We start from the raw sequence: 26,656 nt of genomic DNA, 5'->3' as shown, positions 1-26,656 counted from the left end.
TAGTGAAGCTACGTTAGTTAGAGCCTATAACGGCACCTATAATTGTAAGTTTAGACATATAAGTCTACAACATAATTATGTCAGATAGTTGATTCAAGATGGAATCATTGTTATTTCCTATATAAAATCAAGCAATAACTTAGTAGATTCTTTTACTAAACCTCTACCGAGAGAGGTAAGAAAGGTAACACCTAGAGGGATGGGGTTGAAACTCTTCAACCAAAGTTCCACCAGTGACGGTAACCCAACCTAAAATCAAAAAATCTTTAATGTTGGGTTTAATGGGTAAAAAATAAGTTACTGATATATGAAAAGTTTTCAGCACTAAAATAATTTACGACCTCATCCATAATAGATAAGTGTTGAATGTTACGGAAGAGGGTTGAGTCTTAAGAACTCTTAATAAAATTCAATCTAAAGGACAAGTGTCTTATTAGTAACGAAGACACTGGAAGGATTTCACCTATGTAGACGTAGAGATGGTGCCGTCTCTCATGAGAGTTAGAGTTTTCTCACGGAATCATTCATGAAATAGGACAAGCACATGGTCATTAATTGTGCTAAGTAAGATTGTAGGAACTCTAAAATACACATAGTGACTATGTGTATAGTTTCTCCGGCTCTGTTATTTAGGAATAACCGATTCAACGCTACAGTTACCAGTCATTTCGATAGAGCTTTAGTTACTTACACTAAAGGAATATTTAAATCGAAAGATATCTTTCTTTATCAATATAAGCTGTTTTTATTTTGGCGGAGATTTTTTTTATAAAATATTTTTTACAAACAAGTGGGGGAGTGTTATAAAATATTGTTTTATATTATATATATATATATTTAAAAAAAGTTTGCAAAATACATTTTTTTCAAGTGTTTTGGGAATAGTCCCACATTGGAAAAAAAGAAGAAAATTCTTTGGTATATATGAGAATGGTGAAGTATTGTTATGTTTACCCACCTAGTACAAGGAGAATCAAGCTTGTATGTTCCAGTGCGAAGCATTGGAACACCCACGCGCGCGTTGGTGCTTCGGCTCGGGTACGAGCATGGGCTCGGTCTCGGTCACGGGCACGGGCACAGGCTCGGTGTGAGGGCGTGGGCATGTGAGGCAGTGTAGCTGTAGAGGCGCTAGTGGCGCAATTTGCACTTTGCACGTCCGCATTGTGTCGCAGAGGGTCGATCCTTCGCGACCTTACGCGAGACAAGTGCGAGTCGCGGTGCGATGGAGAGCTAAGGTGGATGGTTGGTTGGAAGTCTAGAGGACTGAATGAGGTCCCTTAAATTATATAGAAGCTGAAAATAGAGCTGTTGCAGGGAGGTGTAACTCCTTATGTAATTGATTATTGACCATGCAAAAATTGCTGCATGTGGCTGGCCCAACAGCTAGAAATGGCTAGCCAGTGTCTCACAACGGTCAGAAATGGTTGCAAGCAGTAGTCATTACACCACATGCACAACAGTCAGAAACTACCAATAACGGCTAGTTTCTCACAACAGATAGAAAATGGTCATTTGGATTAATTTCCTAGTCCAAAACTGCCAGCCACCATAGCCTATATATACTGAGCCTGGATGGGTTTCCAATCCATCACAAAAATCACACTCCAACAAATACATACGAATTCTCTCATACAGGCAGATACTCCAGCAAAACAGTAAGGTTCATCTGAACCATTACTTCAAGATCAGACCAACGTTATGGTCTAATATGGTTCATCTGAACCAATAGCTGAAGATGAGCAATGCAGTGTTCTAACAAGAATTTTCTTATTCTCTTTTTGGGATTTTTTCCTTTTTCATTTCTACTAGAAAATTTGTGTAACAAGAATTCCATTATTGGGTCTTCGTATTTGTTGAACACAGATCCACATCAGGCTCGTTATATCCTATAAACGATTTGCCTGTAACCTTTCAACATACTCAATCTATTTGAGTAGGGGCAAATTAAGCTTTAAGGACAGTGTTCCATACGTGCTTCAGCCCGTCCTGATTCTATATTATTTTTAGCTTTTTATAATTTACAGAAAATCATTATTTATGTATTAGCTTCAACAGGTCCCTTACCCGATCGATGGAGAAAAGCTGCATCAGGTTAGTAGCCATTGTCAAACTTATGCCATAACATTCATTGTGAATTCAAAGATGGTGATAACGATGATACATTCATATTTTCATATGGATTGGAACACATGGTTTAAGGTCCTCTTCACCAACTATGGCCTAACATTTAAATGTGTTGGTTAATCCTATCTGCTCATTTGAATTATTTTAGGCAGTGGATAAAAACAAATTAGTTTTTAGCTATTTGCATTTTTGGGCCATGGCCTATCATGGTTGGTCCTACATGAAACTTGGGGTTATTGATTGTAATCAACCTTTCGATGGGGTTCTTAATAGCAATCATGGTCTATGAAATTTTGTACTCTTATTGTTGGTTCCGACCTGAATAAATGGAAAGGTTATGCCATAGATTTTATTATGACTCTGAAGAAGTTGATGATGATACATTATTGCTTTTGCGTGGATTGGGATGTAATACTTCTATAAGGTGGACCTTATTAATCAATAGTGTAGATTGTCCTAAGGGCTGGATAGTGCGATCGGGAGTATAAGTGGACTCAACTCAGTTGTGATACATCATATAACTATCATACACAAACAGTGTTTTAGTTGAACTATGATTACCCAATTCGTGTTGAGCCTTAGGGAAGGAGTTTTGATTGATTTTAAACTCCTCAATCCTCTAAAACTATATAAAGAGGGTTGGTTCCTGAATCCTACATAACCACAGAAGCTTTCATTCATATCTCAGTGATTTTCTAAGAGTGTAAGGTACGGAAGACTACGACATCAAGCCTACAGCAATGACGTCTCAATAAAGTACACTGTCTAGTTCATCTTATCTCCATAATCGATGCATAACACAGTATTTTGCGATTCCGCATATAGTTTACATGAGACACATGATTTAAGGTCCTCTTCGCGATCTATGGCGTAACATTTATGTGTCGGTTGATCATATCAGCTCATTTGGATTATTTTGTGCAGTGGATTAAAAAACAAAGTTATTTTTAGCCAGCCATGTGCTTTTTCTGGTCATGGCCTATCATGGAGGGTCCCACAAGGTGACCCATTCAGACTGGGGGTGGTAATGGGTGCTGCTACGGCCAGGCCACGGTTGGGCCAATCCAGGCCCTGGTCCTCTTTAGCCCCGGCATTAGTCATAATGGTGCTGAAAAGGCCCTGGCAGGTCCAGGTCCAAGGCCGAGCTGGGTCAGATGCTCAGAGCCGTGCTACGTATATAAAACGATCATTTATTGCTATTTGCTTACTGGAGTTATCTGATGCTCGTAGAGTGCTGTGGTTGGTACACATGCACCACAAAATGTACAAGTACCATGTATTAATTTATGTTGAAACTTTCGGATTGTGGGACCCACTGAGGGTAGGTTGTAAACCCAAAATCAGATTGTTTGAGGGATCCCACGAGTCATAACCATTTGATTTTTCCCTTTGAATTGGGACCTTTCACTACTTAAACCATCCATTGTATAGCCATTAATTGGATGGCTAGGATCACTTGATTAATATGCTCCATCCGTAATGAGGTCCACAATATGGATGGTCTGTATAGCTGGTTTTACATCAGTCCCACATGTGAAAAGGATGACTGGACACCTTTTTTTTAATGGGGCAAAACTAATATGTCAGTCTAGCCTTTTGTATTGTATGGGAATTGTAATTAAGGTTGTACGTTTGAAGAGTCACTTGAATGTTCCACAGATGGAAACATCTGTGAAATCTGAGCTTTTTAATCCGATAGACTCCACGGTTAGTATATCTTCCATGAAAATCAGGCCATTTATCAATAGCACAAAACAAATTGGACAGCCAGAAAAGGATTGTTTCAAATGTGGCCCACCTATAAGTGACATTGCCTGGATTTTTAGGTAAAAAATAAATTAATTATTTCAAACCTAATGGAAGGATAAGATCAATCTCATATTTTTTTCATGTTTGAATGTGTTGGCATGTGATTTTTTTATATATATATATTTTTTTCAAGTAACCAATAGAAGGGCTAGTGTCATGATATATCATGTAATCAAAGGGGAAATGATTTAGCAAGCTATTATGTATCATGATAGGTAAGCCATCAATCATTCGGGGACAAGTGGTAGATAAATTCACTTTTTTAGACTAAAAGTGCTTTAAAGACACAAATGAGTCATCAAGATTGGTAGCCTACTATATTATGGTACAAATAGAAATTATGTTTATCTTTAACAATAATATGACGTCAATGAAAAAGCATCACGTACGTATGTGTATAAGATAATATTTACAGTGAAAAAAGTAAAATCATTATCTCAGAAGAAAAATTTTCTACATGGATCCCACGTAAAACACGTGCATGAAACTTTTTCATTGGTGTTGCATATAATTCACATTTTTATAGTATATTAAATTCACATTTTTATAGTACACTATGATATTAGTTGACTTTATTTATTATTTGATTTATGTTAGAAGTTTTGGTATGAGTTTGACGTCAACTACCGACTAACCAACTACCTAAGTGAAACAACCCTCTATTCATTCATACTAGAGATTGGCAATGAGAGTATAAAATCTCACCGGTGTAATGTCATAAACTATTACATAGATTGATTGTGATCAAGCATTATCTAATAGTCCATTACATCGGTTGATTACAATCAACAAGTTGATAACAATACAAACAACTTGTGAGTGAGAAGTAGGACTCTATAACCTATTATCTGTACTTGTATTTAGGGAATTTTATAAAATAGTATTGGATTATTATTGAATTTACATACACTATCTTTTTTATAAAAGCTTTTCAAATTATGTTAGATTTTTCGAGCATTGGGTAGATTAAGTGGGGTTATTTTTTGTAAATGATGAAACTACCCTTTGATGAGAATGCCCTTTCAATAAACAAGTACTTAGAAAAATTCCTATTGTCGCTTCCATCTCACATAATCACGCATGCATGCGTATATGATTATCGGAATGTCAAATCTTCAAGTGATGGTGATTGATTGGCCATTTACTGAACATTGCCTCAACCGCGGCTATCGTAGCCACCAATTAAGACGACTTTCTTGGCAAATGAATGTGAACCTTTGTTGTTTTTTTGGTCTTCTAGTATGCATATATAGGTCACTGGTTAATGAATTATAATCATCCAAATATTTTTTATTTTATTTTTTATTTTTATTTTGTCGACTATTCATTTCTGAACCCATTTAATAAATATTCTGATCTATTCCACATATGATACTTGTGTTACATTAACACATCTGGTCACCAACAAATGTTTCTTTGCTAAATACGAATATTTTCTACTTTTGAGTGTCAATTACAACTCCAGTTACTTATTAGGTGGATTGCCAGTTGTATGTAAATTTTGGATTGTGACCCATCAAAAGTGGCCCCCACTGTTTGGATGGTTTAATTCGAGTGACATGTAGCCATGTACAATTTATGAAATCATGTGTATGAACCATTACACTTTGTCAGTGTATCAAAGCTCAAACTGTAGACATAGTAAAACCTATTGATAGCCAGCAAAATGAAATTAATATAAGAATCTCAGCGCATCTTGTTAATGGGCATTTGTTTATTAAATCAAGCGGCATGCACCTGATTTTCATATCAGAAAACATCCACAGTAGGCCTCACAGGACCAATGTCCCAGATCACGTATGCATCATGCCCTTTCTCCATCCTAATCATGCTAGTCTCCATGAGTTTCTATCTTAATCACCATAGGCATTTTAGGGTAGCATCCATAGCATAGTCCAAAAACATGGAAAAGATGCATAGAACTTGTACATGTGATGTTATTCAACTGCCTTGTCCACTGTGTTGTGTGGATGCCATCCAACCTTGGAACCAAGTGAATACCACCCAAAAATCAGGTCTATACACTCATTAAATGGGCCACACAAAATAATCAACATCCAACCTAAAACTTCCTAAATCACATGTTAATCCTCCTAGTGGTTGAATTTGCTTTATTTTTAGGGTGTCTCACTTTCTCGGTGGGGTGACCCTTCCAGACGGATTGGATTTCGTACAAAAACTACGGCTCGCCCCACAACCAGAGACGTACAAAAAGCTTTTCATAAAAATGTTAAGAGGACCCAACCTCTTGTAAGTCACTAAAATACCATCTATTTTGTTTCGAATCCTTTTCATGTCCTTTAATAATACATACTTTTAGCGATTCAAGAAATTAATTGCATACATATTTTAAAATAGAGGAGATTTTAAAATATCATGTTTGGGAATACTTAGTTTATACAAAACATCATGTTTACACCATAAACATGAAATTTGTAATATTATACCAATCATTCAATTAATCATAAGACTGTGAATGGATTATAAGAAAAAAATCATAATGATTGGACAATTCTGCTTAAAGGCGGCTTAATGCCTATCCTTGAGGCCTTTATCCTCTTTCATATTAAATTTCTAGATGATGACATTTGGATGCCTATTCTTAAGGCATCAAACCCTCTTTTCATATTAAATTTGAAGTAAAAACACCAAAATACCTAAGTTTTTAAATTGAAAATCTAAGCTTAGGAACCTAAATGCCAATGCTTAAACATTTTCCCTTTTCCATGTTAAAATTTTAGATGGAGGTAATGTTTTAAATATCAACGATATTAGCCAATATATTCCATGATATATCTTGTATCTCACTTGTGTAAAATAAAACACACTGGTAGTGCCGATATATCCCATGTTTTCGATCCGATGGGCATTTTTAATTTCTAATACCTTCTTTTTTTGTAGAAATTATGTTAAATCAGTGTTAAATGGTTACAAATTCATTGGTTCTTCATGCTTTGTACAAAAAATCATGAAGTTGAATCTTTGATTTCGATATTATTGGTTCTTCATGTTCTCCACATTTTTTTTTAAAAATATTTTTCTTCAACTAGCTGTTAATTGAGACTAATTTCGATGTATTTAGGAGTATTTGATGAAACGATCATCATATATACTCTAATTTTAAAATTTAAGTGTAGGTGGTATAATTTGGTAAAATTTCATAATTTTTTCAATGTTACGCTCCAAACATGAAATCAAGCATGTATGAAGCATAATTTACTGATTTGTTAAGTCTTTGTCTATTTTTGAAAAATAAAAATTATTTTTTAATTAAAATTAATAAAAAATTATTAAAATACAAATTCTTTTTCTAAATTTTCCTTCAACTAACCGTCAATTAAAATTAATTTCGAAGTATTTAAGAGTGTTTGATGAAATGATCATCACATACACTCTAAATATTATGCATTTATTTTAAATATAGTTATATTAGTTCAGTCAGATAGTGCATAACTTAGAATCTTATACAAAGGAAACCTATTATGTGCATTTCTTTTTTAAGATGTTATTATTTAAAAGTGTGTATTAAGGTTTTTTAACAATTGCTAAAGTTTCATTGAAAAATTCAACCATTTTTCAAATGTTTCTCCATGTTTCCCAAAAAGTGCGATAAATTACCTAATATAAACGATATATCTTGTGCGATAACCAATGTGTATCTATATCCCAAGAATGCAATATATAACACGATACCGATATTTCGAACACTAGATGTAGTCACCTAAATCCATATCTTTAATGCATTAAGCCACCTTTTCATGTTAAAACCCATACAAAAGAAACCACAATGCCTATCTTAAAGTCATTTAACCTTTTTCATATTAGAAATTTAGTAAATGCTTTTCCTGATGGCCTTTAACCATGTTTTCATATTGGAACTTTAGGTAAGTAAAGGAACATAAATATCCTTAAAGCTTATTCTATTTTCCATGTTAAAATTCTAGATTAAGACATGTAAATGCCAACCCACCATACATTTAAGCTTATTTTCTAGTTAAATTTCAAAGAAAAATGCACTATAATGCCTATCCAAAAGGCATTAGCCTTTTTTGTCAAATTGAAACTTCAGGTATAGGCATCTAATTTTCAATCCTTCAAACAGTTTCATATCTTCAATTTAGATAACAACACCAAAATGCATACGCTCTTTTCATATTAAAATTCAAAGAAAAGGCACCAAAATGCCTATATGAAGCCGTCTATGTTTGTTTTCAAATTGAAAATTCAAGGAACCTAAATTTTTATGCATTTTCCCTCTTTCATGATGAAATTCTAGATGAAGGCATCTAGATTCATATCCTTAAGGAATTATGTCCACTTTTCATATTAAAACTCATAGAATTGGCCCCAAAATGCCTATTCTAAAGGCATCTAATTATTAAATTGTTGATAGATATTTAGGCTTTGGGCTCTATAGAGGCTTGGGCTTTGTTGGACCTTGGCCGAGGCCCAAGCCGTTTTCATTTCATTGTCTATAAATAATGGAGTTTTGGAGATATAAAAATCGCGAGACCTTTGCAAGGTCACGTGCAAAGGTGAAATCAGTTAAGTTATTTTGTTTGTTGTTGTCCATCTACATTAAGCATTGCATCAGTTGAAAATCAAGAATGCCTTTTTATATGGAAATTTTTACAAAGAAATTTATATGAGTCTTCCTCTCAGAGTTCTCGTCACTTAATTCAAAGGTAAAAAAGGGTATAAGTTGAATAAAATATTTTATGGGCTCAAATAATCTCTAATTGAAATATTCGCAAATTTCATTTGATCTCTTAACCTTTATTAAGAAACAAGAATCGCAAACAATAATCTTGATAGTCCATGACAATGAGATGATATTCATGAAGTTAAATTTAAAAAAAATAAAACAATCTTACTTCGGCATTTGAGATCAAGGATTTGATCTAACTACACCTTGAGAAATGAAGCTACTTGTAACAAAAAATGAACTATATATGTTGTCACCAGATTCTAGCCAACAGATATGATCAATATTGTAGAATTGAGCCCTCTGATGGACTTGCAAAAAATAGGGAAGAGATGGACAGTTGTGGGCGTCCGTGGTCTCTTGTGGACCATCCAATGCCTAAATTAGGTTAGTAGGTAAGAATTTTGGTGGTGTGGATTAAGTTTTTAGATCTTACCTCCTTCTAGTTTAGGATGGTGGTATATATAGGGTTCTCGGGTGGTTTTGAAATCATTGTGTATTAATAGGATAGCCGGAGAGTCCATGTTCTGATGGGAAACTACCGTTGAAGATGTCGTCAAGCCTGCCTCGGTCAACGTAATTTTCGGTTGAGATCAAGTCGGATCTTCTTCTTCTGGGTTTGGGGTGTTATCCCCTCCGGGTTACTCAAACTGCTCTAGCGGTGGTCAGCCCGGTCAGCTCGGAGTGTGGGAGAGCTTAGGGCTCGAGCTCCTTCTCTTATGGGTGGTTATCCATGTTGTAGACATTCCTGGTGAAGCGCATCCTCTCCCGTTGAGCTCTGTGTCAAACAACTCAGCTCGACGACTCGTCTCTACGTCAGAGTAACTCCTCATCATGTCTCCTAGCCTCGTGCTATGACAACTTAGCACGACAAATTGTTAAATGGCCCTTCTGCCTAGACCGTTGTCACCTCCACTCGAGGCTAAATCATCCCAGATGCACATCAGTTGTAGTTGGACCATCATACTTTCCTATGTGGGGGACCAGTTCGATTTTCCCCACAACAAATTATAAATTGAAGCTTTTTAGTTTTTGAGCTGCGGCTATAAGAAACCACCACACCATAACTTGTATTGTTGTATCATCTTTCCTTTCAATATGCCACTTGTGTAGGACATGCATACCATGGGGTTAGTAGGCTCCTTTGTGAAGATCACCCTGCTCGAAAGTTAGGTTGAACCTCTCTAGGTGGACTCTTGTACATTGTGTCATGTCAAACCGTCAGTTGTCCACTGCCCAACTTTTGTTCTAGGTGATCTTCATGATATGATCTTCATGATGGGGCATGCAATTTTCATTATACGAAGGTGATGTAGGATGTGGCACAAATGCATTTATAGCATGGATGGACGAAAAAAGGCCAAACAAAAGTGGAAGTAGTCCGTAAAATTTGGGCATAGTCCTATGCAGGGCATGACATCTAAGCCCAATCCTATTTAGGCCATGACATAACTGGCCCTAGGTGCGTCTGATTCAAAGAAATTCATTTCAAATAGGGAGAAATTGTCATTCGAAAACCATAAATAGTTTATAACTTTTGATCTGAGTATCGTTATGGGACACACCATCTATCAATCTTCATGTAATAGGCCATCTAGGGTCAACCAATCCACCCAGTGGGCTGTGTCTATTGGTTTCGCTAGAAAACACACACTTCCTATTCAAAATTGCGATTTTCAAATAATAACAATAATAATAATAATTTATTTTTATTAATTTTGATTTTTGTTGTATCTCATTATTTTTAAAGTTTTAGGATTCCCTTCATTTTTAGAAATGGCTTCTAATAAACACCGAAAATGCTCCGATAAGGTGTATTTGATGTTTCTACTTTTGACAAATTTAGTCTTTGAGTATATTTTTTGTGATTTTGGGTAACTTCAAATTAGAATTAGAATTTTACTATTTTCGATATTTTGATGTAAGATTTTGCTTTTTCTTTATTAATGGTGTAATCGAGAAAATCATATATTCATTATTAAGTAAAATATTCAAAATTTTCTTATTTTCTTGTAGATTCAAGAATTGATCTCCTTGTGTATTTAAGGTTTTAATTACTTGCACCCTGTTTCATAGCGTAAGTGGTAGACTGAGTGAAAGATACCTCGTTTCAACACAGGTCTTGGTATCGATCCCTGGGGGTGGCTAACAGTGAAGTGTCAACTGACATGGGGTGTACTAACAAGCTAACCAAAAAAAAAAAAAAAATTAATCACTTGAGGATGACATTGATCTTTCTCTTCACTTTTTTACACTACCATTTTTTTTATGCTCTTCCCAACATCAAAAGGTCCCATGGAAGTGGCATGTGGCCGCAAAGGCAGTGCAACACCACAGGTTGCGGCATCGTTGGTTGTAGGTGATCTATTCTCTTTATGATTGCGAATTGGATGCACTCATCCAACTTAATGTTGGACTCTTTTCAGTTGTTAGTTGAAATGAAATCGAAAGTGGCATTTTTGCTTGCTCTGCCCAAATGCCAAGCAAATGAGTTCCACGAATCATCCAAACCAATACCAATTCGGGGCTACATCCTTGTTACATCTGCTTGTGTGGCCCATCCCATGCGTATTGCTGCAGATGGCCCATGATAGAACATGAAAATCAGGGGCGAAAATGGGCTGGGATGGGCCAAGCCAAGGCATTTCAAAGGACAGCATGTTACCTAAATATCATGGCCCAGGCTGGGCCGAGTCCACTAGACAAGCATCTAGTTCAATCCCCTAATTGCGGGCAGCCCGTTAGTTGGATGCACCCCTAATTGCAGGCAGCACCGGTATTTAAGCAGGTCGTGGTGGTGAGAAAAGCATTAGCCGCATCATGCATGATATGATACCTATATAAGTCTGCAACTGATATTGATTTGGGGTAGAAAAGTTATCAGTCCCACCTTCTAGGGACATCCAAACATACCTGTAACCAATGTTCAAAGTATCGGTATCGCTACAAGTTTCGCTAGCCAGGGATACAGAAACAATATCGATATCACCGATAATATCGTTGATAACTGAAAATGTGAGAGAACATGGGAAAATGGTAGAAGTGAAACTTCAAGAGATACTGAAATAGACATATTTGCACATTTAGAAATAAAAAATTTGCAAAAAGAATATACACAATAAGTTTCCATTTAATGGAGGCTTAAAAGCATGTGTTGTCGTAAGAAACAGTCTAACCATCCCATTGATCCCATCTAACCACCCATCCAAACATCCATCGATATTGCAGAATCTCAACAACTCACAATATTTTGCCAAGAAATCATCAACAACTAGAAAGAAAACGAAAGATTGCAGCCTTGATATTGAGCATGTTGCGATAACAATAATATTGAGATATTACCAATATTAGCAATAATAAATTGAAAACAGCATGCAACAATGTGCACATAAAAAAAAAAAAAAAAATTTGAAATACAATTTTTTTTAACTTTTTTTGAATAAACAAATTTTCTGTGATATCTTTACATTGATGATATTATTGAAATATCGTCAATATACTTGTAATACAAGTGCCATTACACAGTCCAAAATATTGGTGATACATTGGCAATACAAGCAATGCCTAGAATTTACACAATTGAAAATATTGGCGATATCGATTCATTGGCGATACTTAGCGCATTGTTGATGTCTGGAATTTCTAATACCACCGGTGTTATTGGTATCACTACTAGTGTTATCAGTATCGCCAAGCTAGAGATATTTCGATAATATCGGAGATAATTCAAACACCACCCATAACACAACTGAATGTTCTGCCAGTTGCGGCCACGCCAGTGCCGCTTACACAGTCTGATCTTTGATAGTACATAACAAGCCAAATCTGCAATGAACACATTTTATAGCCATGTGCTGCAGTAGATATTTGTGTTGCAAGTCTATGAAATCCCAATTTCATCTCAATGCTCATTAGATCCATTGTTGGAAATATCTCCAGCCGTAAATTCACGCAAGATTCCATTCATTTCAATCCAACTCTGACCAACTTCCTTGGCAATCTCTTCATCCATCATTTTCCTCCTCATCCTCTTTGAATCATCCCACTGGCCTGCCTCTGCATAAATGTTAGACATAAGAACATGGGCTCCATGGTGCATAGGGTCCAGCTCAAGTATCTTCTTAGTAGCAAATTCACCCAACTCGACATTTCGATGGATTCTACAGGCACCCAATAGGGCTCCCCATACGCAGACATCAACTTCAGACCCCAAGCTTGCTATAAACTCAACTGCTTCATTTAACTGTCCAGCCCGCCCAAGTAGATCAACCATGCATCCCTTGTGCACCATTGTGGGCTCTATTCCATAATCATTCGACATGCTGTCATAGATCTGCCGTCCATCTTCAACCAATCCAGCATGAGTACAAGCAGATAGAACACTTAAAAAGGTGACAGAATTGGGTTTGGTCAATTCTTCTCCTACACATTGCATTTGTTGGAAGAGATTGACAGCCTCTTTCCCATGTCCATGCATGGCCAATCCCGAAATCATTGTGGTCCATGTAAACACATCCCTCTCAAATGGGCCTTCAAAAACTTCGATGGCCTTCTCCAAACACCCGCATTTTGCATACATGTCGATCAAAGCAGTGCCCAAAGCAGTATCAATTTGCATTCCGATCTTCTCCAAGTAGAGATGGACTGATGCTCCTTCTTCTAGCAGCCCCAAATGAGAACATGCAGAAAGAACACTGGTTATAGTTACCCTGTCGGGTTCTATACCTTCAACTAGAAGCATTTTGTAGATTTTCATTGCTTCATCTGATTGACCCTGCCTGACATACCCCATAATCATTGTGCTACATGAAAAATTATCCTTATTGGGCATCCGTTCAAAAAGAAGGCGAGCAGCATCCATAGAACCTGATCGAGCATAACCTGCAATCATAGAGTTCCATGAGACAATATCTCTTTCAGGCATATCATCAAACAGTTGTCTCCCCATATCAATGCTTCCAATTCTTGAATACATAGTGATAAGCGCATTGCAGATTGGGATGTTCAACTCAAACCCCATCTCTTTGGCATGATCATGAATCACAATGCCAAAATCAAGCCGCCAGCAACCCAAAATCAAGCTCAGAAAGGTGGCCTCATCAGCTTTCACACCCCTCAATCGCATCTCAGTAAGCATTTCTAGGCTCTCTTCCAAACACCCATTCTCCGCAAACCCTGAAATGAACACATTCCAAGAAACGGAATCCCTCTCCGTCATGTCCAAGAACAGCCTTCGGCCGATTTCCAAACACCCGCACTTCAAATACATACCCATCAACGAATTGCAGAGAATTACACTCATTTCAATCCCCTCTTCCTCAATATAACAATGAATTTCCTTCCCCAGATCCAAATCCCGGGTCCGTCCGCACGCAGAAAGCACAATAGCCAATGTGACCTGATCAACCTTCATCTCCCTCCAATCATTTCCATTAAAAAGATCCAATGCCTCTTTCAGGCGATCATTATTAACAAACCCAGCAATCAAACAAGCCCAAGAAACCTCATTTCTCTTACTATTGGGCATTTCCTCATACACCTGCCGTGCAAACTCAACACACCCAAACTCCGCATACATCCGAATCAACGAGTTTGCAACAAAAGAATCCGACGCCAACCCAAATTTCAAAACATGAGCATGAATCTGCTGGCCCTCTCCAAAGGCCGAAAGATGGGAAACCGATTTCAGCAGGAATGGGAAGGTGTAGGTGTCCGGAAGCCACCCAGATTCCAACATCCGGACATAGAATTCTATGGATTTCTCCGGACGGTTGCTACGAGAGAAGGCTCTGATCATGGCATTCCAAATGAAGAGATTCGGACAATCGATCCCATTGAAAAGTGCGAGAGCGTAATTGAGGTCTCCATTGAGGGAGAACGCGCAGAACGCAATGAGACGGCTTGCGGCAAAGGGTTCTTGGATCAGGCCTGTGGTGATGATCTGAGCGTGGATTTGATGGAGGTGGGCCATGTCGGTGCATCGTTCGAGGCGGGCCAGGAGAGGGTGGTTGAGCTTGAGATTGAAGTTCGGTTTGGGATTGGGGATTTTTTCGGAGGCGGAGAGATGGGAAGGGAGAAGAATGAGAGGGGAAGGGTGGGAGAGATCCATGCTCAGGTTTTGAATTTGAATTTCCGTTAGAAGCAGTTGTTCTACAACTGTAAATAACTGTCAAGGGGAACTGAGGATCGGTTCTCCATGTCTTGTGGACGGTACCTTTGCGTACTCTATTTATACGATTGGGGCCCAAGGTTTAGTGATCCAGACCGTTGATATGATGGGCTCTTTTGTGGATGGAAGATGCTGCGGTAATCATGTAGGCTGGAAATCATAGCTGGTTGATCTTTGGTCACTTTATTCTTTTGAATTTGGACGTTGATCGTAGTGGTGAGGATGGACGCAATTGGACGCGGATTGGGTCGTACCCAGTCCGGCCCCAGCTAGGAACGGACAGGATTTCTGAGGGCCCCTAGATGTATAGATTTTATCCGTACTGTTCATCCATTTTCTCATGTCATTTTAGAGTACAAGCCCAAAAATGAGGTAGATCCAAGTCTCAAGTGGACCACACCACATGAAGCAGCCATGATAACGACACCCACCGTTGAAACCTTCTTGGGGCCTGCAGTGATGGTTAATTGCCATCCAACCTGTTCATAAGGTCACGTATACCTGATGAAGGGAAAACACATTCAAAATTTCTGTGGCGGGTTAAAAGTTTTCAACTGTAAATGTTTAATCCTTACTTTGTGGTCCACTTGAGAATTCAAACTGCCTGATTTTTGGGCTTGTAACCTAAAATGATATGAAAAAAATTGATGGACGGTGTGGATAAAATGCATACATCATGATAGCCCCTCGGAGACCCTGTCCGTTCCAAGCTAATGACAGGCCGCGTCCGATTCGGTAGTAACCTCTACGTAGGTATTGTATGCCATCATGTATGTGTTTTATCCCCGCCGTCTATACCTTTTTTTCAAATGGCATGAGCCCAAGAATGACGCAGATACAAGTTGTAGGTGGACCACAAAACGGGAAACAATGGTGATTGAACGCTCACCATTAAAAATCTTCTCGGTCCCACTGTAATATTTATTTTCCTTCTAACAGGTTATACAGACCTATAGGAAGGGAAAACACAAAGATCAGTCCGATTCAAAACTTTTGTAGTCCAAAAGTTTTTAATAGTGTGCATTCAGTACCATTCTTTCGGGTGGTGTGGTCCACCCGACGTTCGAATCTGTCTCATTTTTTAGCTCATGCCTTAAAATGAAATAGGAAAATCGATAGATAAACGGCATGGATAAAACACATACATCATGCATGGTGGGGCCACGGAGCTTTTCGACGCACCTACACTCGAGGGTCACTACTGAATCCGAGTCCAACGCGGAAGGTGCCCGGGACCCACCACATTGTCCCTAGAAAATCTACTTCGTTCATTTCTCCACTTGTCGTTAGGCCACGATCCCAAGAATAAGTATATCCATTACTCAAGTCAACAACACTGCAGGAAACAGTGGATATGGAAACGCCCACCGTTGAAACCTTCTTCAGGCTCACCACGATATTTATGTACCAACCAAACTGTTCATAAGCATACCATTATGAGAATGAACTGAAATAAAATAAAAAAATTTTAAAAAATTAATAATAATAATAATAATGAGCCTTTTGGGTAGATCGGAGCAATTTTTGGTGGGAGTGAGGAAATGATACCACTTTTTAAATTATTATTTTTTTTACACATTAGGACATGGTTTATATTTTCTTTTAATGAAAATGTACCTAAATACTTTATTTTTTGTATGCATATGCACCTTTTATCATTATTTCCTAGTATACTTTCCTTTTACCACCGCACTCTGATGATCTTTCGTACTTTTTAATTAATCTTTATCAATCTTTCGTACTTTTCGATTACTCTCTGACATAATGTCTTACCTTAGAAAAATTACTATTCAACAATCTTTTATGCTTTTTTAGTACTTTTTTTTTCATAGAAAGTTCCACCTTGGAAAAATAGGTTCTTTAAAATGGATATAAAGAAAAAAAAGAGAGTAAAACTTCACTTTTAAAAGATGGTTTTTTTTTTTTCCTACAAATATTTCTCTTAAATGGATTTGCTTAGGAAGAAACTGATGCAAGAGGAGGAGAGACATCAAAAACTCCACTTTTAAAAAATAATTTCTTCTTCTTTCTTTGAAAGATTAAGCTTATATTGATCTTTTACTAAGAGCTGGACTTTGGCCCACTTTTGAAAAATCAAATGAGATAATTCCAAAGCTATTTGAAAGTTCACTGAATTATGTTCCCAATGAACACGTGATTATTCCAATCCAACATATAACAAAGGAGTCGTGACTGTTTTCGTGAGATCACACAATATTGGAAATAAGAGCAAACATAATTAAATGTCATCATGAGATTTGAGTCCACTTTTGAATGGTCAAACAATGTTCGAATGAGATAATTTTAAAGCCGTTTAAAATTTTATCAAATTATCTTTCCAACGAGCATAATATCACTCTAATCCGACCTATAACAAGGGAGTTATGACCATTTTCATAGTATCGCATAATGTTGAAAATGTGAGCAAATGAGACCGAATGCCATCATGGACTTGATGTAAAACAGATGTCTTAAATCTTGGTTCACCGAGATGCTCGACCAATCGAGGTAGTTCAACTCAAAGTCCAGCAACGATGTATTTGAGATTTCTGGGACGCTTGACCAGTCAAGGGATAGGCTTGACCAATCAGAGCCCTGGCTCGACTAGTCGAAGGTTACGCAGATGATATGCAGATTCCGCGCGGACTGTGTAAATTTGAGGCGGTTTCTAGGGAGGTGCGTAAGTGGGGTTTCCCCATCTATAAATAAAAGTCCCTAGAGCCATTCTAAGGTATTCTAAGGCTTCCTAAAGGTATTCAGGGGGTTTCTAAAAGTGTTCTAGGGTTTTCAAAGGGTGTAACAAGGGTGAGATTCGAGCTTATTCGAATCAGGCAAGTCCTCTCTCTTTGTAATTTCTATTTTCATAGTGAAGATCTGTCGCTTTGTGCTGTGGTTTTTCCCCGAAAAGGTTTATTACGTTAAATCTTTGTGTTTGCTTGGTGCTCTTAGATTGCTATCCTAGATCCATATCTGTGTGATTCCATAGCAAAAATCCCAGCAAGTGGTATCAGAGAAATCGTTAGGGTACAGATCTGAATCTGTAGGATTAACGATAATAGGAAGCACTAGGTATAATATTAAGTAAGTACTCAGGTAAAAATAACTTTGAGTTATGAAAAATCAAGATAATCAGTTCCTTAACCAAGCAAGGCAAGGATGATGCTCTTGAGGTGAAAAAGTCTACTATAACTGATGATGAATAGAATACTCTTGATAAGAAGGCCTTATCCTCAATCCGTTTATGTCTCACGGATAAGGTTCTCTATAATGTTCTGAGGGAGAAAACTATGGCTAATTTATGAGCAAAGTTAGAGGATATCTATTCGAAAAAATCTATTCAAAAACTTCTTCACTCCCCAAGTGTAGGGTTGTGATGTAGTAATAAACTCGGTGAGACCGAGGTCGAATCCCAAGGGACTGAAACCTGTACGTAATCTGAAAGTAACCAGAACTAGAACTAGAATAAGATGAAATCTAAATCAAGTGAGTATGAGGGAATAATGGTAAGAATATTAATCTAAAACTTGTGAAATTTAAAGGTAGGAAACTAGGGTGCCAAGGATCCACTTGTAGAGATCAGGGAGATCCACGGTCGATTCATGAAATCAACTGGACTTCGAGTCCCATCTTCATCCAGTTGGAAGATATAACCTGAAAATCAAATCTGAACGTCTTTAGATCTAATTTTAAAGAGATAAGATTGAAATAAATTAGAATGGATTCCATCACAAAACCATGCCCATGAGATAAAGCAAACAACAGAATTAAACCGATCTACAGTCAATCTGAGAGATGTATGAACGATAGGAAGGGTGTCATCATCTAACCATGCCCAGGAGACGATGGTAAACAACAGGGCTTCCTAACTACATAATCACAAAAAGGAAAAGGAAATACTCAAGCAATCATAGATCTATTGTAATTTCAGTCACAACAAACCATTAACAACTAAAAGCATTCCTTAATTATCAACTAAGATCAAATTCATTCAAACATAAATCAGCCCTGTAGGAATCAGTCCCATCACTCCACAAGGTTCTCCTCTTAGCCCTAGCTAAGAGGTTCAGCCCAACATGATGAGGCTAAAACACTTCAAAATTCAAAAAAAAAACTTTAAAAAAAAAAAAAAAGAAAACAAAACAAAAGGCCTAAACTAATATCTCTCTCAGTCATAGATTGAATGCCCCTTCTCTCTTCTCTCTTCTCTTTTTATAGTAGCTGTGAAAGAGTGGTGGAGAGGAGTGCGTAGAGACGTCGGTGCGGAGAGATCCAGACGGTGGAGACAGCTGGAGGTATTTATGCACCCTCAGTTTGGTGCGGCAGCAATATAAAAATCACTTGCATCCGATCGAATTTATGGCCATGAATCAAAAATCTAAGACGTTCAATCGTCTTAGCCTTGGTCCGTCCTTCTTTGGAGAGATTTTTAATGGCTAGGATCATCGGATCGATCCTAGCCATGAGTGCAAACGGACTTGGATCGTCGAGTCTTGGACACGCTGTAACAGGGTCTGCGCGTTTCGTGCGCTGATGATAGGTGAAGCCCATAATCAGAATTTTCAGAAAAATCCACACCGTCTATCAGTTTCTCCTCGAAAATCCAGTCAGATATGGTCGGTTTTAGATTTCCGTTGACATGGCCCACCTGCTTGATCTTGCGACGAAGATTCTGCCATCTAGCACATTTGCAACCTCTTTTTGGCATTCTTTAGACCAAGAACTACCATATCTTGATTAGGACCTTCGTATGATTCGAATAGATGGCTCGGATTGAGCTGATGGGTTCATATGGTGGCCCACTGAGATCACCCGCAACTCCCTGTTACGAACAGAGAAAATGGAGATTTCCGTTTTAAGAAATAAGGTCAGTCAAACCAACTTTGACCCATTTGGTTGGTCGGGTGCACAGCGGGTGTACACCCGCTGCGTACACTCTCCACGTGAATTGGGGTCTACCTTGATGTTTGTGGGAAATCTAATCCGTTCGTCCATTTTCTTATCTCATTTAATGGATAGAGCCCAAGTTTGAAGCATATCTGAATATCAGGTGGGCTTCAGATCAGTAATTCATAGGCTGATCTGACCTTTGGACCACTTCCACAGGGATCCAACTACTGAAATTTGACGTGTACGGCTTATTTAAGGTCTTCAGGCCATATATGAAGTTTTGAGCTGAACGGATGGTGGGAACCCTATGATCTTGCATTCTGTACCAATTTCAGGCCACTTAAGCTTCAGTTTCTCGATTTTCTCGGGTCTCTAGCATGTAAATTTTTCAATCTCGTTCCCCTAGTGTCCGTCCCTTGCCTTGGTGTCTTCAAAGCGTTAAATCTATACTTTTAGCACCGTTTTGCAGTCTAAGCTTGTAAATTCACCTTGCAACACAAACACGCTTAAAAGAAGGCATTAACAATATCATGCTCATAAAATCCGATAATAACTGGGGTCTAATATGCAATATTTGACCCTCAATACAACCTCCAACCAGCATCTTTGCTAGTCCCGAGCAAAGTATGCGAAAAATAAGTTGAGAATTACAGGACAATTTTTATAAACTCAGGTGATTTTTGAAAAACAATCTAGATACTAGAGTTTTAAAATTCATGGATGTTGGGCATTACTTTCTCTTGGATTCAAGCGCACGGTAAACTTCATAATCAAGTTCAATGTATTAACTCATCAATTAGAAAATATTCTAAACATTGAGTTCCATGGGTGTATAGTGTAAACCCGGCTTACCAACATTAAAATTCAATTCGTTATTTCATGATATCATTGGTAACCAACAAGAGCATTCAGGGCACCCGAAACCTGGACTAAAATGTGTCTCGCAGATCATCCTTTTTCTTTCTTCCAGCTTTTGATTTTTTTCCATTAAAAGTAATGCCAATGAGGGGAATCAAATCCTCATCTATAGGGAGCAAACCTATGGTGAAGATCGTACACCCAACCCTTTTCACATATCATCTATAGGGAATTAAATCTACACCTATAGGGAGCAAACCTATGGTGAAGATTATTCGCCCAACCCTTTCCAAAGGCATCTGTTTTTTTCTCTCTTTTTTTTTTTTTTTTTAAAGCTGGGTATTTTCTTTTTCTTTAATTGATCATGACAGGAAAATTTTCCAGGCTAGTTCTTTACATGCTTAGTGATTACCAAGTTAACCCTTCAATGTCAAATTGAAACCTTAATGTGTAAGTGAGATGTGTCCTATAAAATCATGACTCAATCAATGTTTAAAACTTCTAACAATGGGTTAACAATTCAAACATAACTGTGAAATCTAATTGATAATTGAATCCAAGAATTATAAATTTAACATTACGTATCTTGAAATACTAAGTCAAAGATGACCATCAAAATCACTTCGAATTCACAAAAAATTTCAGAAAATTTTTTTTTATACAATTTTTGCTCAAGACCAAGAAAACACTGATTAGGTAACCTAATCTCCCACCCCCAACCTAAAATCTACATTGTCTTCAATGTAAAAATAATAATAAGTACATGCAATGCACATAGGACAACAAAAGTAAATGAGAAGTGATGGGAAGATAGTACCTGGATAACGAATCGAGAGAGACTTTTCTATAGAGATCTCAGCGTGAGAGCGGGTTAGCACGAGAGTGAAAACACGAAAACAAACTATCATAAAACAATGTAGGAAGCAAACTAACCTAATGGCACAAAACCATCTATCCTATAATAGCATAAAGCAAACTATCCTAGTCCTACGAAAGTAAAAAAAACCACTCAATCATGTCGCAAGGTTCCTCTTCCGGCCAGTATCTTGATAAATTTCTCAGTAGGTTTCTCAACAAGATCATCCAAAAATCCTTTTTGCAATAGGCTTGGATGCCCTGGAGCATAAATTTCCAGAGAAATTTATGTACCTTAGTATAAGGTTTCCTTTTAATTTCCTAAGATGTCCAAAGTATATATGATTCACCTGTGACAGAAGAAGTGTCAACGTTAGTATCACATGGTGAATCAGAGACTACAAGTAAATAAAGTTCATAAAGCTTTGCAAGAAGTGATGTAGTCTTAACACATTACAAAGTATCAGACTTTGGTTCCATTATCAGCTCTTCCTCTTTTAATGGTAAGCATTTAGGATCAGGGGAAGAAGGGGCTTCAGAATAAGGGTTCTCTCGGTCAGTGATGACTATCGAGATGTTGTCTTGCAAGGCATCCACTTTGTCTTTTGACATGGGATCGTTTGAATCTGTAAAGTGTGTCAAGCAATCATCCAAAGAGTTGGAAAGTTTAGCTGAGCGTGACTTATTTTTCACATTGGAGCTCATAATGATCTGCCCAAGGAATCTATCATCCTTAAAAGTGGATGGAGGTACGCTCTCTTGCCTCAGTCATGCACAGACAGATTGAAAATCAATAGGGGAAGCATTTATGTGATCACTCTGTTCATTGAAACTACTCAATCAAGGCGTTGAATTTTCAAACGTGTACAGCTCAGATGGTGGCCTCAACTGAGTGGTTTCAAATTCCAGGGTCGTAGCGAGCAACTCGTCCTTCTCCCAAATCATGTCATCATTCGATTCAAAGGAGTGGTCCAAACATGTTTCATAAGAGTTAGAAGGGTCGGTTGTAAGGGGCTCATCCTCTACTTTTAAATCAGACATGTCAGGTAAAGGGAGTGGCTCATTATGACCGACCACTTCATGTACGACTTGATCATTGACCTAGACCAAACTTAAGATTGATTCTAAGGGCATTTGGGTTGCATGTTCATAATAATCATCCCAATATGCATTATTTTTTAATTTCGTCTAGTAGTGCACACTCGGGATGGGATTGCTTTTCTCACATTCCATTCCTGAATTAGGTTGAGGTTCGAATAAATTAACATTTACGTCATCATTGAAATCCTATGTGTCATGTGAGGGAGGTGTGTCATTATCACTATATTTGAAAGATATCCACGTTTCTTGACCATTCCTTTGGACCGTCATCGAGATCGACTTATCGGGAAAGCGAACCATATGCTCATTAATGGAATCCAACTCCTCATTCCAAATTCCAGCTTTCTTCAAAGGCGAGTGAGGATCACTTTCCTCGCATTGTATTTCTGGATTGGGTTGTGGTTGGGATGAGTGAGCTTCCTCTATCCTATCGAGGCGCAAATTGAGTGCTTCCATTGCTTTTCTAATTTCCACAAGATAGGTCATGTTACGCTAAATTGAATCCTCTTGGATCGTTTCTGGTTGGATCTCAAAGGTAGGGGATCTAAGAGAATAATTATTATAACATGTTGTTGGTTCATTTCCCCAATTTTGAGCTTCCACTGATTACAGTCATACGGATCATAGGTGGGAGAATCTGATGGTTGGTAATACATATTATCACTCATAATATAATCACGCATTGTTTTCTTTTTATCGGATGCATGATAATAATTCTCACTCCCATAATTATGATAACCCCAACACTCACGTACTATTTTGTTAATCCGTGGGGTATAATTGTTCTCCAGCATATGATCACATAAGGACTTCTTAACCGATGGATCTTTATATTTCGATCGGTTCTCAATGATAGTTTCAGAAAAGTTTTGGGACTTAGGTTGATTTCCATCATAATCATCATCCCAATATATGTTATTCTTCTCAGCATACTGATGTTCCCACTCGTACATATACATGGTAAAACCCTAACTCTGAATCTAATTCTAAAGAAAAAATCCTACAGCAATAAGAAATCTAGAAATAGCAAGAGAGATAATTAGAAAGAAGTTACAAGATTGGAGTTCCTACATTAAAATCCTGCAAAAGGAAATAAAAGAAATTAGTTTCTAAAAACAGAAAATCTAAAATTAGAAATTTTCTAAAGAACAAAGAAGAAGAGTACTTAGTTTCTAAAAAGGAAGGAAATCCTAGGATTAGAAAGTTACTAAAAATAAAAATAGAAAGTTAGTTTCTAAAAAAGAAAGTTTCTAATTTTAGAAATAAAAAGCTAAGTTAGTTTCTAAAAAAGAAAAATTTTCTAAAACTAGAAAATAGAAAATTACTTAAAAGAAGAATCTAAATCTAAAATTAGAAAATAGAAAATTTCTAAAAGAGAGAGCCTAGAATTAGAAATTTTCTAAAAAATAAAACCTTAATTCTAAAAATAGAAATTAGAAAAAGTAGAGAATTTAGAAAGGGATTATCAAATTAGAAGTTTATGTCAGGATTCTACAAAACAGGAAATAGGTTAGTTTCTAAAAATAAAATAAAATAACTTTAACCTAAAATTAGTAAAATCATAATCTTAACCTAATTTTAAAACTAATTAATCTCAGAAAAATGTAACCGTCAATCCCCGGCAACGGCGCCAAAAACTTCTTCACTCCCCAAATGTAGGGTTGTGATGTAGTAATAAACTTGGTGAGACCAAAGTCAAATCGCAAGGGACTGAAACCTGTACGTAATCTGAAAGTAACCAGAACTAGAACTAGAATAATATGAAATCTAAATCAAGTAAGTATGAGGGAATAATGATGAGAATATTAATCTAAAACTTGTGAAATTTAAAGGTAGGAAACTAGGGTGTCAAGGATCCACTTGTAGAGATCAGGGAGATCTACGGTCGATTCATGTAATCAACTGGACTTCAAGTCTCATCTTCATCCAGTTGGAAGATATAACCTGAAAATCAAATCTGAACTTCTTTTGATCTAATTTTAAAGAGATAAGATTGAAGTAAATTAGAATGGATTCCATCACAAAACCATGCCCATGAGACAAAGCAAACAACAGAATTAAACTGATCTACAGTCAATCTGAGAGATGTACGAACGGTAGAAAGGGTGCCATCATCTAACCATGCCCAGGAGACGATGGTAAACAGCAGGGCTTCCTAACTTCATAATCACAAAAAAGAAAAGGAAATACTCAAGCCATCGCAGATCTATTGTAATTTCAGTCACAACAAACCATTAACAACTAAAAGCATTCCTTTATTATCAACTAAGATCAAATTCATTCAAACATAAATCAGCCCCGTAGGAATCAGTCCCATCACTCCACAATCTTCTCCTCTTAGCCCTATCTAAGAGGTTCAGCCCAACATGATGAGGCTAAAACACTCCAAAATTCAAAAAAAACAGTAAAAAAAAAAAGAAAAGAAAATAAAAGGCCTAAACTAATATCTCTCTCAGCTGTAGATTGAATGCCCCTTCTCTCTTCTCTCTTCTCTTTTTATAGCAGCTGCGAAAGGGCGGTGGAGAGGAGTGCGTAGAGACGTCGGTGCGGAGAGATCTAGACGGTGGAGACAGTTGGAGGTATTTATGCACCCTCAGTTTGGTGCGGCAGCAACATAAAAATCACTTGCATCCGATCGAATTTATGGCCATGAATCAAAAATCTAAGACGTTCAATCGTCTTGGCCTTGGTCGGTCCTTCTTTAGAGAGATTTTTAACGGTCAGGATCTTCGGATCGATCCTGGCCATGAGTGCAAACGGACTCAGATCGTCAGGTCTTGGACGCGCTGTAACAGGGTCTGCGTGTTTCGTGTGCTAATGATAGGTGAAGCCCATAATCAGAATTTTCAGAAAAATTCACACCGTCCATCAGTTTCTCCTCGAAAATCCAGTCAGATATGGTCGGTTTTGGATTTTCGTTGACGCGGCCCACTTGCTTGATCTTACGACGAAGATTCTGCCATCTAGCACATTTGCAACCTCTTTTTGGCATTCTTCAGACCAAGAACTACCATATCTTAATCAGGACCTTCGTATGATTCGAATGGACGGCTCGGATTGAGCTGATGGGTCCATGTGGTGGCCCACTGAGATCACCCGCAACTCCCTGTTGCGAACAGAGAAAACGGAGATTTTCGTTTTAAGAAATAAGGTCGGTCAAACCGACTTTGACCCATTTGGTTGGTCCGGTGCACAGTGGGTGTACACCCGCTGCGTACACTCTCCACGTGAATTGGGGTCTACCTTGATGTTTGTGGGAAATCTGATCCGTTCGTCCCTTTTCTTATCTCATTTAATGGATAGAGCCCAAGTTTGAAGTATATCTGAATATCAGGTGGGCCTCAGATCAGTAATTCATGGGCAGATCTGACCTTTGGACCACTTCCACAGGGATCCAACTACTGAAATTTGACATGTACAGCTTATTTAGGGTCTTCAGGCCATATATGAAGTTTTGAGCTGAACGGATGGTGGGAACCCTATGATCTTGCATTCTGTACCAATTTTAGGCCACTTGAGCTTCAGTTTCTCGATTTTCTCGGGTCTCTAGCATGTAAATTTTTCGATCTCGGTCCCCTGGTGTCTGTCCCTTGCGTTGATGTCTTCAGAGCGTTAAATCTATACTTTTAACACCGTTTTGCAGTCTAAGCTTGTAAATTCACCTTGCAACACAAACACGCTTAAAAGAAGGCATTAACAATATCATGCTCATAAAATTCGGTAATAACTAGGGTCTAATATGCAATATTTGACCCTCAACACAACCCCCAACCAACATCTCACTAGTCCCGAGCAAAGTATGCGAAAAATAAGTTGAGAATTACAGGACAATTTTTATAAACTCAGGTGATTTTTGAAAAACAATCTAGATACTAGAGTTTTAAAATTCATGGATGTTGGGCATTACTTTCTCTTGGATTCAAGCGCAGGGTAAACTTCATAATCAAGTTCAATGTATTAACTCATCAATTAGAAAATATTCTAAACATTGAGTTCCATGGGTGTATAGTGTAAACCCGGCTTACCAACATTAAAATTCAATTCGTTATTTCATGATATCATTAGTAACCAACAAGAGCATTCAGGACACCCGAAACCTAGACTAAAATGTGTCTCGCAGATCATTCTTTTTCTTTCTTCCAACTTTT

The 26,656-nt window shown here is 37.6% G+C and overlaps 1 protein-coding gene across 1 annotated transcript; it reads right to left on the bottom strand.

Annotated features, from left to right (window-relative positions):
* Positions 1-12,539: 12,539 nt before the first annotated feature.
* On the bottom strand, positions 12,540-14,216 carry LOC131224166 (pentatricopeptide repeat-containing protein At3g22690-like). Its single transcript, XM_058219708.1, has one exon. It carries the CDS (start codon positions 14,214-14,216, stop codon positions 12,540-12,542), a length of 1,677 nt encoding a protein of 558 aa, XP_058075691.1.
* Positions 14,217-26,656: the final 12,440 nt, after the last annotated feature.

Source organism: Magnolia sinica, chromosome 13 (assembly GCF_029962835.1).
Source record: "Magnolia sinica isolate HGM2019 chromosome 13, MsV1, whole genome shotgun sequence".
Taxonomy (NCBI): domain Eukaryota; kingdom Viridiplantae; phylum Streptophyta; class Magnoliopsida; order Magnoliales; family Magnoliaceae; genus Magnolia; species Magnolia sinica.
This window is presented reverse-complemented; position numbering and strand designations above follow the sequence as displayed.